At 35.5% G+C, this 19,704-nt stretch overlaps 1 protein-coding gene across 16 annotated transcripts in view; it reads right to left on the bottom strand.

The window, feature by feature from the left end:
- Nucleotides 1–19,704, bottom strand: part of STAU2 (staufen double-stranded RNA binding protein 2) — a 310,752-nt gene that overhangs the window by 147,574 nt on the left and 143,474 nt on the right. For all 16 annotated transcript variants that reach the window (XR_006706573.1, XM_045454902.1, XM_045454900.1 and 13 more), the window contains one exon: nt 10,663–10,723. Coding sequence is in view for 15 of the 16 variants with exons in the window: in XM_045454902.1 (XP_045310858.1) it covers nt 10,663–10,723 (61 nt within the window). In the remaining variant the exon portion in view is untranslated. The remainder of the gene's footprint in view (nt 1–10,662; nt 10,724–19,704) is intronic.

Genomic DNA, 19,704 nt, shown 5'->3' with positions numbered 1-19,704 from the left:
TTTCAATAAAATGTATACTTATTTTAGTGGAATTTCTTAGAAAAAATATTTATTTTTTCTTAATTATCAGCAAGTGATATATATGGAAATAAATGTGTAGTGGCAAACGCCAGATCTTAGAATCAAAAGACACAAGTTCAAGTCTTTACCACCTCTAACTTACTGTCCCTCAGGCAAATTAAAAAAATCACCCAAGCTTCAATTATCCTATTTGTAAAATCAGAGGTTGGACATTCTCCAACCTTTTCACACTTAGGACCGCTTGCACTGTTTTTCTTCTATACATACCATATCTCCTGCATTTATTTAGTAATAATAAATCATCTTCCTGTTTCTTCTACCAAAGACTGCCAATCTGAGATTCAGAACAACTTGTGATATGAATTCAGAGATATATTTCTAACTCAAAGCAATAAATCCACCAAGAATGAATGCAATATTTCTATTAGGTTGTTGAAATACCAATAATGACACCTATTATAAATTGAGTCTAGCAACACCAAGCTGAAAACCACAGGTCTAAAAGATACCTAAGACAATCAACACAGTGGGGAAAAAAGTAAAAACACTGCATTTTTTTCATTTGTTCAAATGAAACCAACAATGTCAGGTACTGTGCTCTCATGCTTTACTTTTTAAATCAAAATAATTGATTCCCTCCCCGCCCCCCAGATTACACTTATTTTTTGTTTTCCCTCCTTTTCTTATTGGGCAGGGTGGTGGTGGTTAACCATGTTTATCTTTCAGATTGATTGGCTTTCGAAGAAGCAGTTTCAACTTTAAAATTTTTTATTGCAATCATGGATAATATCAAACATAGTACAATGCAGTTAATAAGTATTTTCTGAATAAATGAAAGAGTAAATGCTACATCCATTATATGCAGAAGTTTTATGGAGACTGTCTTCACTGCCTCACTGAATCTTAAACCTAACAGCCCTCAACCATACAGTTGCCTGTTGTTTCTTTTAAAAAAGTGCTTTTAGTCAATGTTTTGACTATCCATACTCCTCTCACTTCTCATGCCAAGGAGATTTTTATCTTCTCAATTACTTGTACTCCATGTAGTATGTATAGAAAGATCACGGACTGAGCACTTCTTCATTCACATTTGTTTTGAACAGAGCTTTCAATTTATTCATGTTAAAACACAACAAAGACTCAATGATTAAAACTGGTGCATGAATAAATTAGACAGATGAACAGAAGAGAATAGAAAGTCCAGAATAAAACTAAATACACAATCTTGGGATGCCTGGGTGGCTCAGTCGGTTAAGCATCTGACTTTGGCTCAGTTCATGATCTCATGGTTCATGGGTTCAAGCCCCGTGTCAGGCTCTGTTCTGACAGCTCAAAGCCTGGAGCCTGCTTCTGTGTCTCCCTCTCTCTCAAAAATAAATAAACATAAAAATTTAAAAACAGAATCTTAGTATATAATAACAGTAAAGTTTCAATTCAGTGGGGATCAAAGTTGAAGTCATATTTGAGGTATAAATCCCAGATGGGTCAAAGATTGAAAGACAAAAAAAATAAAACTATGGAAGTTCCAGAAGATAACGTGAGAGTATTTTTTATAATCATACAGTGGCAAAGGCATTATTAACTCTGTTAAGATTACAAGTGCTATATAAGACTATAAAAGATAGACCATTCAAATATACTAAAAATAAAACCAAACTTTAAAAGAAAATTTCACCATAAACAAAGAGAACTTGAAAAATATTGGCAAGTCATATTATAAAGGCACATACACATATACTCTCTTATCAAATAAGAAAGAATAAAAGACCAGCAATCTAACTTTAAAATGAGCAATAGACAGGCCTATGTCAGTGACAAAGAGTACAGAAATGGCTCAGCAATATACAAAGATACAGTTGATCTCATTCACAATAGAAGTGTAAAATAAAACTACACTGAATACCATATTTCAACGATCAGATTGGCACAGATCCAGAAGTTTGACAGCACCTTGTGTTCCTAAAGCTGTGGGGAAACAGGAAATCTCATATACTGCTGGTAGGAATGTAAACTGTTAAATCTCTACTGAGTATAATCTGGCTACACCTATCAAAATTATATGTGTACATATTCTTTGACTCAGTAATTCCACTTGTAGCAATCTACCCAACAAATATACTAGCACACACGTAAAATGACATGTGTATGAGGCTTTACCCAGCAGGATAATTTATAATAGAAATATAATGTAAATAATCTAAATGCCCATAGGTTAGAAACGAGTCAAATAATAATAAAGGCCTATACATATCAATACGGAAGGCTCTTCAGGACATATGAAGTGAAAAGAGAAAATTGTAGAATAGTGTGTCTAGAATGCTAGGGGATAAAATAATATGTACTTGAATTTGTTTTTATATGTATAAAGATTCTGGAACAATACAAAAGAAACCAGCCAATCATAAGTTAACTTGTTTGGGGAACAGGGTAAAAACTGTGCTAATTAGGACAAAAGTAGGGGAAGACTTTTCACTTTTCGTACATTATTTATTTTTAGTAAAAATAAAAAAGAAAAATTAGATTAAGGATTTAATTGAATTTGAACTAAATTCCAACTAAGTTCATAGGTAAAAGGAAAATAAAAGGTAAAAGATTTTTAAAATGTCTATTTGGAGCAGTGGGGAGGACTAGATACTTTGAGGGGCTCTCAGGCTATCCCATTACAGAACACTAGTATTTCTGTAAATCTGAACTTACCCGTACCCTACAATACACAAATTTCACTCCCAGGTGTGTTCCTTGAAACTTACCCATGTGTACCAGGAGACAGGTTCAAAAATGTTCATAGGAATACTGTTTATAGCAATAAAATCCTGAAAATATCTCAGTGTAGCTCAATACATATACAAAGGCTTAAATACTATGATGCAACAAATTCATCTTATATTACAAGTGGGAGAAAAAAAGCTTTAGAAAATACACAGTAATATTCTTTCTATATCTTTGGATTAAACAATTAAATCTTTTGGATTTAAACAATTACTGTTAAGGATTCATACTTATTTGGTAAAACTATGAAATACAGGGTGAGGGTACTACATATAAAATCCAGAGAGTGTCACCCCTGTTGTGGAGACGCATGGGAGGCCAAGGGATATGAAAGAGGAGAATGTAACCATAATGATATTGGTAATGTTCTGATTCTTAAATTGAGTGGTGGGTTCATGAGTGTTTATTTTATTATCATCTTCATAAATGTGTTAAATATTTTATGGATCAAGTTGTATTTTTTCACTAAAGATGGTAACACACGAGTTTAACATTTCTTAGCAACTGTAATTCTGTACTGAATTCAGAAAACTCCATCTTTCTAGGCAAGCTGATGAATAAGTAATTTTGAGGATTAACCTTATTTTCTCCTTCTGCTTATTGGAGAGTTCCTTTGATAACAGAGAAAATCAATTAAGTAGTTATTAATACTTCAATTTTTAACTTCTAGGTATTTTCATCTATATGTCATTACTATCCTGTCTTCCAGGAATGAAAATGCTAGATTTAGAAACATTTCAATTCCCATAGATCTCTGAGAATAAAGAGCATATATTTCAGATTTCTAGAACAAATTTCCAAAATGAAATTTCAATCAGACCTTAAAAAACTATATCTCTTCTTTCAAAAAAAGGTCATAAAAGGTTCTCCAAGGGACTTCAGTATGTAGATAACTGCTACCCTAGCTGTTTACTATACACTACGTGTTTAAATTCAGTCAGTTTGTACAACTCAGGCCAAAGTTTGTGAGTGTTTTAACCATACATATACATTTTCTGGTTATAAAACCAGTATATGTTTATTATGGAAAAAAAAAATCTCTGCTTTTCCATATCTTTTAGTTAAGCTTTAGAAAGAAATGTGCCTAATCTTTGTATTCTTCTGGTTTCAGAAAGTCTGTGCTAATTCACAATCCTACTAGCAGTATCTGAGCACCTGTTTCCTCAACATTTAGATTTATCATTCTTAAATCCTTGCCAATTTTTTTGTTTATTTATTTATTTTGAGAGAGAGAGAAAGACCACGAGCAGGGAAGGGGCAGAGAGAGGGAGATAGAGAGAATCCCAAGCAGGCTCCACACGGTCAACACAGAGCCTGATGTGGGGCTCAAACTCACAAACTGTGAGATTATGACCCGAGCCAAAACCAAGAGTCGGACGCAAAATCAACTGAGCCACCCAGGCGCCCCCTCCTTGCCAATTTTTATGGATCAGAAATTACATGACATTTATTTTAATCTGCACTTTCCTGATTATGCAATTTTTCATGATTTAATATCTGTTCTTTTCAAATGTCTCCTTAAGTCTTTTGGCCATTTTTCTATTAGGATATTTACCTCTTACTTTATTATTATTAATCTCTATGTGTCCTTTGTGTATATTTATCCTGTTGCTATATATGCTGATATTTATGCTGTTTATCATTTGCCTTTCATTTTCCTATGCTGCTTCATGAATTCATTTTTAGTTTTTATGTACCTAACTCCTTCTCTTTTTTCTTTATGCTTTCATCCTTTACTCTTAAAAAATACTCTCATACTACAATCAATAAATGCATCTTTAAATTGCTCATGTGGTTTCCTTTTTAAAAAAACATGTATTTGAATCTTTTTTGTGTAAAAATGAGTCAAACAAGTTTTTAAGTTTGTAGAAATTTAAATTCATTCAATCTTTCCTGAGAATATTTCAGAAAAATATACTTTGTTCATCTGATTAAAGAAACAGAAGCAAGCTTAATACTGCCTCTCTCCTCCTGAGATTCAATGGGCAAGACAAGAGAATCCCAATCCTAGTAATAAAAAGGGCTATAGCTTCTCACCACTCAGGCAAGTCCAACATAGCCACCAATGCAAAAGGAGGGGAGTATCTTTCTGGAACATTTGGATCTTCCTTCCTTGATTCAGGGGAGGAATAGCATTTCCACCTGCCATTTCAACAGGTGCAACAGCAATGGCAATGAGGATGTGTCTGTCTTGTTGCCCCCAACTGCTCCAGTTAAATAGCCCTCTAATTGGCACAAAAACAGACACATAGACCAATGGAATAGAATAGAAACCCCAGAACTAGACCCACAAACGTATGGCCAACTCATCTTTGACAAAGCAGGAAAGAACATCCAATGGAAAAAAGACAGTCTCTTTAACAAATGGTGCTGGGAGAACTGGACAGCAACATGCAGAAGGTTGAAACTAGACCACTTTCTCACACCATTCACAAAAATAAACTCAAAATGGATAAAGGACCTGAATGTGAGACAGGAAACCATCAAAACCTTAGAGGAGAAAGCAGGAAAAGACCTCTCTGACCTCAGCCGTAGCAATCTCTTACTCGACACATCCCCAAAGGCAAGGGAATTAAAAGCAAAAGTGAATTACTGGGACCTTATGAAGATAAAAAGCTTCTGCACAGCAAAGGAAACAACCAACAAAACTAAAAGGCAACCAACGGAATGGGAAAAGATATTTGCAAATGACATATCGGACAAAGGGCTAGTATCCAAAATCTATAAAGAGCTCACCAAACTCCACACCCAAAAAACAAATAACCCAGTGAAGAAATGGGCAGAAAACATGAATAGACACTTCTCTAAAGAAGACATCCGGATGGCCAACAGGCACATGAAAAGATGTTCAGCGTCGCTCCTTATCAGGGAAATACAAATCAAAACCACACTCAGGTATCACCTCACGCCAGTCAGAGTGGCCAAAATGAACAAATCAGGAGACTATAGATGCTGGCGAGGATGTGGAGAAACGGGAACCCTCTTGCACTGTTGGTGGGAATGCAAATTGGTGCAGCCGCTCTGGAAAGCAGTGTGGAGGTTCCTCAGAAAATTAAAAATAGACCTACCCTATGACCCAGCAATAGCACTGCTAGGAATTTATCCAAGGGATACAGGAGTACTGATGCATAGGGGCACTTGTACCCCAATGTTCATAGCAGCACTCTCAACAATAGCCAAATTATGGAAAGAGCCTAAATGTCCATCAATTGATGAATGGATAAAGAAATTGTGGTTTATATACACAATGGAATACTACGTGGCAATGAGAAAAAATGAAATATGGCCTTTTGTAGCAACGTGGATGGAACTGGAGAGTGTGATGCTAAGTGAAATAAGCCATACAGAGAAAGACAGATACCATATGGTTTCACTCTTATGTGGATCCTGAGAAACTTAACAGGAACCCATGGGGGAGGGGGAGGAAAAAAGAAAAAAAGAGGTTAGAGTGGGAGAGAGCCAAAGCATAAGACACTGTTAAAAACTGAGAACTAACTGAGGGTTGATGGGGGGTGGGAGGGAGGAGAGGGTGGGTGATGGGTATTGAGGAGGGCACCTTTTGGGATGAGCACTGGGTGTTGTATGGAAACCAATTTGACAATAAATTTCATATAATAAAATAAATAAATTAATTAATTAATTAAAAAACCCTGAGTAATAAAGAGAACAGGAACAGGGCACCAACTATAATGTTTTGGTAGGTGACTGGAATGTGCCAAATGTTAGTGGAATCAGACTAAGCAGCACCAATAAAGGATGTTCTCAGACATACCCTTATATGGTTTTGAAGGGTGACAGAACCTTATCAGGAGCAGAGGCCAATTTATACAACATTGTGTGCTTGCATGAAGTAGACATGAAAAAAATGTTGAGTTTACCTGAACAAAAATGAATAAATTGGTGTCTTTCAAGAAAAAAATAAATAAATAAAATAAAGTTTTAAAAATAAAAAATAAATAAATAAATAAATAAATAGCCCTCTATTTATGGGATAGGACTTTGCTCAAAGATAATCATCCAGGGCACAAATAGCCCAACGATCTTTTAAAAGTAGATAGCTGCAAGTCAGCTACACTCTTGGATTTCCAACATAGTATTTATGTCCAAATAAATAAGTAACCTGATCGCTTAGTTTAATATTTAAATCCAACCAGCTCCAACTAATTTAGTTGTCTCATTACAAAGTGGTTTGTTAGGGGAGACACAAAAGCAGATTGTTCAGGGTACTCTGCCATAACACTTAAAGAATCTATTAATCTGTTATCTTAAAAGTACAGCCCTCACCCATACCCACACAAAAAAGCAGAGGTTGTAAATACAGTATACAGCATATGGGAAACAAGCCTACAATCTATCTTAAGCCATATCACTGGGATGATGTAGCCTCCTGGTTTCAGGATGTAGATACAGAGTTTAATAATAAATGGATGGGACACAAAAGTGACCAAAAAATGGCAAGCCAACTACAATACTGTAAAGGTCGATAAGAATTCTATCCCATCCCAAAAGTATTTGTTCTGGGTCATCTCTAATGAACCTAGAAGAACCAGCATATTTCACAGGGGCTAAATAAAACTTTTTAAAAGGTTAACGGAAAAATATTTATGTGAAAAATGCCTCCAAATAATCTTTTAGTGGGTGGATTCAGCACATACCAGTGAATACCTTTGAGCTTAGTCCAATTTTGAATTAAGCTAGAATTCACCTTTAAGAAACAATGAACCTGTTTTTAAGTAAAACCCTGTATTAATAAGAAACATGGAATGTGAATACAAAATAAAAGATATTATCAACTGAACTGTATCTAAATATTTTACAAAGTTTTCCATGAGCTGTCAGTAGATCTTTAAAATCCATGATCTTTTTAAAAACCTGTTAGTCATTCATCTGTAAAAATCTATCTTTTTATGTGTATGCCAAGCATAAAATTGCCCCATGCTAAATTTAACACAAACCTCACATTACAAAGTTATGTGTTCTTGCCCTTCAACATGACTATGACAGTGATTCAAAGGGTAAAAACACACTTAGAACAGTCTACCTTTTGCTGCAATTCAATACAATGAAGAAAGCCTGAGAAGTATGCAAAAATTAGGTCCATATTTTAAATCTGCAGGCAATCAAGCCAGGAGCCAGGCTATGCAATCACGATCACTTGCAAAACCATTTAAACTATTTTTTGTTGTAATTGTTAGCAGTTTCTTATGACTGTAATCTTAAAAAAAAAATATCTTCCACTTCAAAAATTAAATGCACATGTACATGAACTTTTTTTGTCTACTTATAGTTAGGTGTTAGCTGTGCCAGGTTAAAATTATCTTCTTTCTCGTTTCCAATTCTGCATTCCCTGCTTTTAATTTTGTACACTATGGTTCCAAGTTAATTTCATAATATTTATCAAAATAATGCTTGGCTAAGTATAATTTGTAAAGTAATATAAAGTTTAATAAAGAAAACACTGTAAAGAGTCACTTTATGATACCATTCTGTTTTTTACAAAGTAATATGTTACCTTTTCAGATGTTATTCAAGAATAGTTACTCGTTTTACAAATGTTAGATCATTACAGATACTCAGCATTATAAACTGGCATGCGCATTGAATTAGAAGATGTGAAATGAGTTGTTCAAAGTCTGAAAATATGCCAGAGGGGCAGACAGCACTGACAACCTCAAATTCCTCTCTTCCCCCACATGTGCCATCCTAAGAGATGCCTGCTCTGACCTTTGCCTGCAAAACTCTTAACACGGGCATTCTTCAAGGGACAGAAACCACTCAGGGCAGAATTTCAAACTTAGGGAATTACGCAGAAAAGAATCTAACATGAATGTTACCGTTATATACAAATTTAAATTAATTTTCAGGTAACAGATTCATCACCTGAATGATCAATTGCTAAGAAACTAACTTTTTCCTAACGTATTTCAGAGGACATGGGGCACTGCTGGAGAGCTCCAGCTATCAGGGAGTAAAACAGTTACATTTCAGAGTGGAGCTGCCCTCATCCTCAGTGGTAACCTGAGGCAGGGACCTGATCAGAGGGAAGGACCCTGATATTGGCTTTCTCACCTCTCGGAGTTTGGAAGGGCTGAGGGATCATATCCTTCTTTCAAATACTCAATTTGAACTACTGGAGACCGAAGAAAGTTCTAAAGTGTGAACGGTTTGGTTAAGTTTTACGCTAACTCCAAACAGCTTTATCACTTCTAACATTATGTCTAAAGCAAATCTTGTAGCATTCTTACACATTTCTGATCACTGAAACTCGCCTCTTTGTGCCATCTCTTCCCCTACTTGCAAGTAAGTCCCAAAACCCCTTAGCACGTTTAAAAAAAATCAACAAACACATAAAATTAAGAGCCAAAATGTCACTGTTAAATGATGGAGTTTGCAGGTTATCTATAATGTGATTTCATGTTAAAACTATCAAGTTAATAACCATCCGACTTCCATATTCAAACGTATAGTGTTTATATTCTTTGAAAAAATATCTAGTGCCAAAAGTAACTATTCCAATACAAACTACAGATACACTGTTCATGAAAAACGTCTGACAGATAAAAAGTGTAAGCATGGAATTTTTGTTAAGCCTACATAGAATCATGTAATTTTTATTTAAAAAGGGAGGGAGAAGGCATAGAAGAAAATCAACAATCACTATGTGCTTACTAGGAAACAGACACCATGCTAAGTACTTTATATATAACCAAGATCAATTTAATGCTTACAATCCCGTACCAAATAATCATACACCTGTATATTCAAACATCAAAGGAATTAAACACAAACTTTCTGAGAGTCCTGAACTGATTTCCATTTTTTTTTTCCCTTGGGCTATGTGCTAAGCCTATCACATTCATCATTCTTATATAGAGAGACCAAAGGCTCAGAGTCATATTAAATTATTTAAGTTATTCCCAGAAAGTAACTCATGAATACAATTACCTCACTGAAATATTCTTTTCAAGAGGCTCGTTTTGATGACCCAAGAATTCAATTCTCAGAAGTGTGCTTTGATATAAATTTGTTACTAATTTCATTATACATCAAGAGATAAGCTGTGAATATCAAAGAATACTGACAATTTACATATTTAGGCTTAGTCAGCTTCCAGAAGTTGTAAGAAAGAGAAACAGAGTTAGAAAGGATATAAATTTGGCTTCACTGAGGACTTCATTTCATAGGGTCTTCACAGGCTGGCTATTTTGTTTTACCGATTTACAGTAAAATGGTCACATTGGGGAAAATAGATACTTTTGGGGAGAGGTAGGAAGAAGTTAATGAAAGACAAATGAGCTTCCACAGCTTGATCATGTACCTTTGAAAAAAGAAATAAACTGGAGATTTTTACATGTTGACGACACTATAATTGGAATGAAATTGCTCACAATTTTATGTAAATTTAATAAAACATTAAAAATTCTAACAACTCAGTACAATGTGAAAAATGTTTATTACTATGTTAAATGAAAACACAGTACAAACTTCCATGTATAGTATAATTATGTAAAAACGTGTGTGTACCTAAAAAGATCTGAAACATGAAACAGTTGATTTAGCGTATAAAGGACTTAGAGATAATTGCTTTACTTTTTTGATTCTTTTACATTATAACAATGTTGCAATAAAAACAACTTAAAAATTAGATCATTACCATGTGGAGTAAATGGTACTATCTCTGCGGTGACTAAACCATGCTAAGAACTTCAGTGCTTATGTCTTCTGTCAGTTCCAGGAAAGCAAACACCACAACTTCCTTGTCTTCCATGTGACATCTCCGGCCCAAACAGATCCAATAAATACCCGGCGCCAGACTAATTACTGGACCAATGACGAACATCAAGTGTAGTTAACATGAAAGTGAAAACTTACTGTTATTTGTTGGTTCAGGAAACCCAGCCTTTGGACCACTCCATCCTTTGTTCTCCCCTGTCTGAAAGATTAAATCAATTGTTTAAATCCAGAGAAACAGATTTATTCAAAAAGAAAAAAGTTAACTGATCAACTAAAGCAAGGACAAAAGTCTCTCAAATAATTATTCTGCTTATTCTATCTCTGATGCGAGGACCATGGACACAAAAGTAACTAGTATGAACAGTATCATTTCTTCCTTTTCTACAGGAGAATCTATTCTTATGTCTCCTGCTTTTATCTGTTCATCTAAATTTACAACTTAAGTAATCAAGAAAGCCCCATATTCAAGAAAGCCCACATATGATACATGTATCATATACAACAGGGACTCTATCTAGATGGTTAAAAAGTAAACAATTCTTATTCAAACAGTAAACAATAATAGTCGTCACAAATACTGAAGTGACTAAAAGAGCTGCTTTATCGCTCCTGAGGTCAAATTAACAATAGAAATATTACTGTGTCTGTTCTGTAAAAGTTCTATGACTAGGGTCATGCAACATTGCTAATGACATACACAGAAAATTGAAAACTAAGTCCAAACTTTAAGTAAAACCTGTAATATCCTAACTCTGTCAAATGATTTGATCTCTGTTTCAGATAAAAATACCTCCAGAGAAACTAAGATATTTTGAAGTAGTATTTCAGTCAAATTAATAAGTGTCTAACTGGCTATGTTCTCTTTGTGTGAAGCTGGTATTATTGATACAAAGTACTCGGGGGGAAGAGACATATTCTTATTATAATCAGCATTTTATATTTACATTATCAGATGCCAACATTCAAATGGATTAACTCCACATATAAGCACAAAATACAATTCTAGCAAATAGATTACCATTGTGGAAGGACAGAGGAGGAGTAAACGTTCGTAAATGCAGATGGATGTTGATGGAAGATCTGGGGAGACCCCAGTTCCACGTTCTCTGTGCTACACAATACGAGATCACTGAGAGACTTATAGTTTGAAGAAAGTGTAGTAAGGAATGAGTCACCCAAGGGAGGGGAAGAGCAGGCAGATTAAAAGAATGCAGATTCTCAGGCAGATGAGGGCTCAGCTGAAATTGGTAATAATAAATTTAGCATTTCATTCCTCCTTTTATTCTACTTATAACCAAGGTTAAGTATTAGATTATATTCCCTATGTCTAATTTTTTACCTTCAACTGAATCTCAAGCCTACTGTTCTTTGATTTCTACCCCAACACTCTAATAAAATTACTTTTGTAAGGTTTCTTCTTAAAGATAACAGAATGAACAGACGGAGTAATCTGTCTTTCCCCAAACATCTCTAAATTGATAACCCAATAGTCCATAAACTCTCTCTCCCTGTCTTCTGCCCACCTACCCCCCCAAACAGAATATGAAAGGAGTCAACAGCAGAAGGGAGAAACCTACCAAAGTCTGGAAGCTGAAAAGCAGATACACAAGTTGTAACTGACCTAGCAGATGTGAATAGGCTAAAACTAGTCTGAAGAGTGAAAAGCCAACAAAGACCTTACAAAAAAGTAAACTGATTTGTGCCCCCAGGATCCCAGAAAGCCCCAGGAATTAGAAGCACACCTGGTATTTCTAAAGATGAATGTTGAAAGGACCTGAAAACAGAAAGACTGACTGGATGTCTTTCAAAGTGCTATGAAATCTCCAGGTCACCTCTTTGACCCCAAAAAGACAGATTTCTTAAGAGGGGTCCTCTTAGAAAAGGTTAAAACAGAGACTCTGAACACCTGGCACAGCTGTAGGTGGGAGTGATGGGCCACATTGCAAATGAGGAGATGGAGTCTATCTACACTTATCCTGGAAGAGACGACCCCCAGTGCCCTTCTTCATTTTGGCCTCAGAAGAAAAAGCCAGGCTTCTGACCTACAAGGAATGGCAGAACTAACACAGGGAACAGAATAAAACTTCCAAAAAAAGGTTAACATTTTTCAAAGTTCCCAGAGCCATGAAAGAAATATTATAACAACTAAACAAGAATAGGAGGTTATAAAAAGGAATATTCTGAGGATGAAGAAGAGCTCTAAGAGGTCAAAAATACAATAGCCAAAGTAAGCAATTTCAAAGAAGGACTGGAAGACACAGTTACAGAAATCTCCTAGAAAACAGAACAAAAGTAGGGAGAGATGGAAGGGAGGGGGGAAGGGAGGAAGGAAGGAAAGATCAGAAGATTATCCATACGACTAGCAGGCATCCCAGAAAGAAACAATAGCAACAATGGAAGGAAAGAAATTACCAAGGAAATAATATAATAAGAAATTTCCCACTTAAAGAATATTTATCTCTAGATTGAAATCCAAATGCAGTGGGGTTCAGGACTCACTTCCCCTCCAGCCCCCTCCCCTGGTCCCCTATCCCTGGGGTCATTGGTTAAAAAAAAACAATAATAAAAGGGTTAAAAGAAATCCAAATGCCCAAGGTGATTTACCAAAGAATACACACATCAAGTCAATTATCCATGAATTTCAGAACCCCTGGGAAAAGAAAGTCAGAAAAGCCTAAAGAGGGGAAAAAAACATAAAAGTTTCATATATAGGCTGAAGAATCAGAAGGCTATGGAGTTTCAAGAGTAGTCCTGGGAGGCAGAAAACACTGGTGCAATGCCTTCAGGAATCTGTGAAAAAATTATTTCCAATTTAGAATTATATCTCAGAAAAACTATGAATTAAGTGTGTGGGAAATAAAAGAGTTCAGACCTACAAGATCTCAAAAAATATTTACTTCTCAAGTATCTTCTATAGGGAATCTACTAAAGTATGTGCCCATCAAAATAAGGAAGTAGATCAAGAACAAGAGAAACCATCCAGAAAACAGGCAACTCAACAAGGGAGAGAGGCAAAAAAAATTTTCAAAATAATGGTGAAGAGAAGAACCAAAACAGTAGATCTGCAGCGGACCTATCAATCATCCCAAATTAGAAGAGGATAAAGAGCTCCAAGAAAGATTAAAAACAAAAACAAAAAAAAAACGAAAAAATTACATGATGTGTTTACTTGGCAGAGAGTCTTAAGAATAAGTTAGAAAGATGCAGAGAAGTATACATGTGGAATATGTGTATGAGAGTTAAGTCTTCATTTTTCATAGCAAGCACTCAGATACTATCTAAAAATGAAGAATTTAGAAATAGCAATATGAACAACCGACAACATAAAAATAATAGAACAAACAGCTGAAGCATGTGGTAAATGGTTGCCTCTGAAAAAGAGAAGCAGAAATGGCCAGTAGCAGAGCAGAACAGCATATTTCTGTTTATTATAAATCTTGAGCCCTTATACTATTAATCTTGAAAAAATCTTGGCTTTTTATACATATATGAGTATTACTTCAACCAATATAATAATCAAATATAAAAAAGAGTGAAGGGGGCTCCCGGTGGCTCAGTCAGTTTAGCATCCTACTCTTGATTTCGGCTCAGGTCATGGGCTCTGTGCTGGGTGTGGAGCCTGCTTGAGATTCTCTTTCTCTCTTTCTCTCTCTCTCTCTCTCTCTCTCTCCCTCCCTCCCTCCCTCTCTTCCTCTGCCTGTCTCTCCCACTTACACTCTCTAACAAAAACAACAAAAAAATGAAGCATATGTTAGTTACATCTTGATGTAGAACAAACTCCAAGATATAAATGAAACCCCAATATATGAGTGGAAAAGAAAATCAAGATTTAAGAACAGTATACCTTGAAAAGGTGTAAAGAATGTTTCACTTTTCCTTAGAATGTAGAAACGTTATCAATGAGAAAGCACCAGGAAACGTAAAAAGTCATAACTTGTCTTGAACCATCAGAGATCTGAGATTGTAAAGCACGTAAGTGAAGTGAACGTGTGTGACAAATATTGCCTCTGGGGAGAGGCAAGACTCACAAAGTATTTCAACACTGGTGGAGCAAGGAAGGAAGAGATGAACGTTCTCAATGCAGGTGAGAAGAAAGTACATGAAATGCCAATAAATTCTAAAAGACTGAGTGTGGGCTAGCACAATAATTTAGAAAAACCAGGATCTTCTGGCAGAAGCTCTTTTCCATGGGCCTCTCCTGAACACTGAGGAAGACAATCAGAGGTACAACTGGAAACCAGAGAGAGCCTCACTCAGTGGAGCAGGTATGCAGCTGGTGAATGTCTGCCACTGAGAGGAAAGCATGGAACTTTACACACTTCTCTAGACTTTTCTTTTGTACAAAGCAAAAAGCTCTAGCCACTAGAGAAAGGGGAAAAACAAATACCAACTGCGTCTGGGGTAGAGACAAGAAATTCTGTTGCCCCAGAGGCTTAGGCAAAGACTTGTTGCTTCTGGAAAAGGAGTAAAAGCAAAATCTACTTGCCCCTGGAAAAAAAGGAGTATAAAACACTCCTGAAAGCAAGGCCCTGCCCCAATATAAAGCATAGGTCTGAAAATGCTGACAAGGGGACAGGACATTCTCTTGCACCCAAGAGCACCCACAGATCCAAAGTCAAGTTTGGCCACCATGGGGAAGGAAGCAGAAACACTGATAAAAACCCACCTCTGAGACCCAGGCACACAAAGTCTGACTGAGAATGAGGCTGGGCAAGAAAATCATGAACTATGTTCCCGTACCCACCGCATTCATAACCAAGTAATAAGCACCAACAGCTGACTGCAGAGTATACACAAAGCCCTCACCCCCTGGCACAGTGAAGAAGGACTGCTGAAATGTAAGGGCGGAGCAGAAACACTGAGGAAAAACCCACCCCCAAACCTCACCCCACACAAAGTACAGATACCAGTACTGAAGGAATTTGAAGTCAGTAGTGATGACAGCAGCAACAAAACTCAAAATGGGCTCAACTATGACAAGATGGATGCCACCCTCCACACTAACAGTCTGACAGAAGAGAGACGCCTATTTCTCAACATAAATACTAACTCAGCCTCCGTGATTTCTCAATACACAACATCCACCATTTATTAAAAAATTATGAGACATCCAAAATCACAAGAATAACCCATTGTCAGAAGATAAAGAAGTCAAGAAAACAGGACCCAGAGATGATCCAGATGCTAGAATGACAAGAAATAAACTTTACAATATCTATGACTAACAGGTTAGAAGATTTAACATAAAAGATAACATGCATAAACATATGGGAAATTTCAACAGAGAGACAGAAACTATAGAACAAGAGCAAATGGAAATCCTGGGGGTGAGACATGGATGAAAATGAATGTTGACGTCATTATTAACAGATGGATACAACTGAAGAAATAATCAGTAAAACTACAGATAAATCAATAGAAATTACTCAAACTGAAGCACAGGGGGAAAAAAAAGAGTGAAAAATTAAAAGGAACAAAAAATACTGGAGCCATAAAACAATACCAACAGTCTAACAAGTGTGTAACTGGAAATTCCACAGAAGAGAAGAAACAAAGAATAAGAAACATTTGAAATGATAATAGCTGAGAATTTGACAAAATAACTGAATTATAACAAAACGCAGATACCATGTTCAGAGACCACTAAGGCAGGAAAAATACAAAAAGGAGAATAAATGGATGAAGAAGAGGAAGAAAAGGAGGATGGAAGGAGGAAGGACAGGGGAGAAGATAGAAGGGTAAAGGAAAAAAGAAAAAAATCATATTTAGACACATCACAGTCAAACTGCTGAGAACTAATGAAAAAGAAAAATTTTGACAGCCTTCAAAGGGAAAAAAATATACGAGGAGGAAAGAGCAGGTAAGAATTACAGCAGAAATGACATCAAAAGCTACACACGTCAAAAGACAATGAAACAAGATCTTCATAAGTAAAGTTGTGCCCCTTATCCACAGGAGATGCATTCCAAGTTCCCCAGTGGATGCCTGATAACACGGATAGTAACAAACCCTATATATGTGATGTTATTTCCTATACATATGCACCTATGACAATGTTTAATTTATAAATTAGCCACAGTAAGAGATTAACAATAAAAATAATAATAAAATAGAACCATTATAACACTATAATAAGTTATGTGAATGTGGTCTTTCTCTCAAAATATGTTCTCGTACAATACTATTTGTGCAATGATGTGAAATGATAAAATGCCTACATGATGAGATGAAGTGAGGTGAATGACTTAGGCATTCTAATGTGCAGTTAGGCAACTATTAACCTTCTGATGAGTTTCCAGACCTGCAGGTGACTGCAGGTGACTGAAACCATGGAAAGTGAAACCATAAATATAAGGGAGACTCCTTTAAGGAAATAAAGAGAAAAATCCAGAATCCTATATCCAGCCAAAAAAAGAAACTTGCAAAAATGAAGATGAAATAAGGACTTCTTCATCCAACAAAGGCTAAGAGAAATCATTGCCAGTAGACTTATTAATACAAGTAGTTGTAGAGTAAGTTCTATAAGCAGGAGTATGATACCAGAAAGAAATCCACACAAATGAACATGTATTCATGAATATGGATCGACGCTAATAAATGAAGCACACTGAAAATGGTAAAAATGAGGGTAAATATACAACGCTTTTTTCTCATTTTAACCACATAAAATGATGACTATATAAAGCATAATTAGTAATAATAAATAAACAATAAAAAATAAAGCTCAAAAAACTGTAAGCTTTATACTATATACAGAAGTAAAATGTATGACCACAATAGGAGGTCTTTGAAACATACACAGTATAATCACAATTGGAGGTCATAGAGGCATACAGAAAAGTAAAATCTATGACCATATTAGTGGTCAAAAAGAAGAGTGTGAACAAAGAACAAATGGGTGAAGAGAAATAATTAATAAGATTTAAACCCAACCATATCAATAACTATAATAAATGCAAATGTTCTAATTACCCTCAACTAAAAGACTGCCAAAATAGCTTTTAAAAAGCAAGACCCAAGTATATGTTTTCTAAAAGAAAGCAATTTATTTTTTATATGAAATTTATTGTCATATCGGTTTCCATACAACACCCAGTGATCATTCCAAAAGGTGCCCTCCTCAATACCCATCACCCACCTTTCCCTGCCTCCCACCCCCCATCAACCCTCAGTTTGTTCTCAGTTTTTAAGAGTCTCTTATGAAAAGAAAGCAATTTAAATGTAAAGACACAGGCCAAAATGATGGGAAGAAAATATTCCATGCAAACACTAATCAAAATAAAACTGGGATGGCTATTTAACATCAAGACAAAGCAGAATTCACAGGAAGGAATATTATCAGGACTAAAGAGAAAAATCACATAGTAATAAAGGGGCCAAGTCATCAAAAAGACATAATGCCAAATGTGTGTGTGTGTGTGTGTGTGTGTGTGTGTGTGTGTGTGTTAACAACAAAGTTTCAAAGTACACAAAACAAAATTGACAAAACTGAAAGAAATGGACAAATCCAAATTTGTAACTGGAGACACTAACAATAAAAGAAGATGACAAAAAATCAAAAGCGATATATGACTTGAAAGAAGTCAAAAGGAAAATTATAACATATCTTGAATTGAATGAAAATAAAAACTCATCTTGTCAAAATTTGTAGGACAGAACTAAATCAGTACATAAAGAGAAGTATACAGCATTAAATCTTATATGAGAAAAGAAGAAAGTTCTCAGATCCACAGTCTTAGCTTCTAATTTACAAAGCCAGAAAAAGAACAGAAAATCAAACCCAAAGCTAGTAAAGGAAGGATAAAATAAAGAGTAGAAATCAATAAAATTGAAAATAGAGAATGGAGAAAATCAACGAAACAAAACCTGGTTGTTTGAAAAAGATAAAGGAGTGCCTGCATGGCTCAGTCAGTTAAGTGTCCAACTCCTGATTTCAGCTCAGGTCATGATCTCATGGTCACAAGATCAAAATCCGTATTGGGCTCCACACTGCACATGGAGTCTGCTTAAGATTCTCTCTCCCTCTCCCTCTGCCCCTATCCTACTCGTACTTTCTTCCTCTTATAAAAAAAAGAAAAGAAAAGAAGAGAAGAGAAGAGAAGAGAAGAGAAGAGAAGGGAAGAGAAGAGAAGAGAGAAAAGAAAGAAAAGAATACAAATTAATAAGCTCCTAGCCATATTGATAAGGAGAAAAAGAAAACAAACAAATTACCAATAGCAGGAATGAGAGAGGGAATATCACTACAGATGCTATAGCTATTAAAAGGATAACAAGGAAATGTTGTGAACAATTCTGTACCAATAAATTCAACAACTTAGATAAAACGGACAAATTGCTTGTAAGATTCAAACTGCCAAAGATCACTCAAGCAGAAGTAGATAGTCTGTATAGCCCTATATCTATTTTTTAAAACTCAATTTATAGTTAAAATCTTCCCACAGAGAAAACCTTCCCCAGATGGAAGGTTACCCCACTGGTAAATTCTACCCAAAAATTAAGGAAGAAAGATTACCAAATTCTTCCAAACTTACTATATGAGAAGCATTACCCTGATACTGATGCTAAAACCAGACAAAGATATAACAACAAAAGAAAAATATAGATCATACATGCAGCCATAAAAATCTTTTAAAATATTAGCAAATCTATTCCACAAATATACAAAAACATAGGTAATACATCATGATCAAATGGGGCAAGCTTAGTTCAACATTCAAAAAGCAATCAATGCCCATCCATCAGGATGGCTATTGGTTAAAAAACAAGACAAAACAAAAACAAACATCTACACACACACTGACACACACATGTATAAATGTTAGCAAGGACTTGGAGAAACTGGAACCCTGTACATCACTGGTGGGAATATAAAATGATACAGCCACTATTGAAAAGAATTTGGCTATTCCTCAAAATAGTAAATGTACAATTACCATTTGATCAAACAATTCCACTTCTAAGTATATACTCAAAACAATGAAAGTAGAGACTTAAAACAGATACTTATACACCAATGTTCATGGCAGCATTACTCACAATAGCCTTAAGTTGAAAATAACCCAAAATGTCCATCAAAAGATGAATGGATAAACAAAACGTGATATATCCATACAACATAATATTATTCAGGCTTTAAAAGGAATGAAATTCTGGGGCGCCTGGGTGGCTCAGTCGGTTAAG

This window comes from Leopardus geoffroyi, chromosome C3 (genome assembly GCF_018350155.1).
Source record: "Leopardus geoffroyi isolate Oge1 chromosome C3, O.geoffroyi_Oge1_pat1.0, whole genome shotgun sequence".
NCBI classification, from domain to species: Eukaryota; Metazoa; Chordata; class Mammalia; order Carnivora; family Felidae; genus Leopardus; species Leopardus geoffroyi.
Note: the sequence above shows the minus strand (reverse complement) of the source record. Positions and strands in the feature narration are given on the sequence as shown.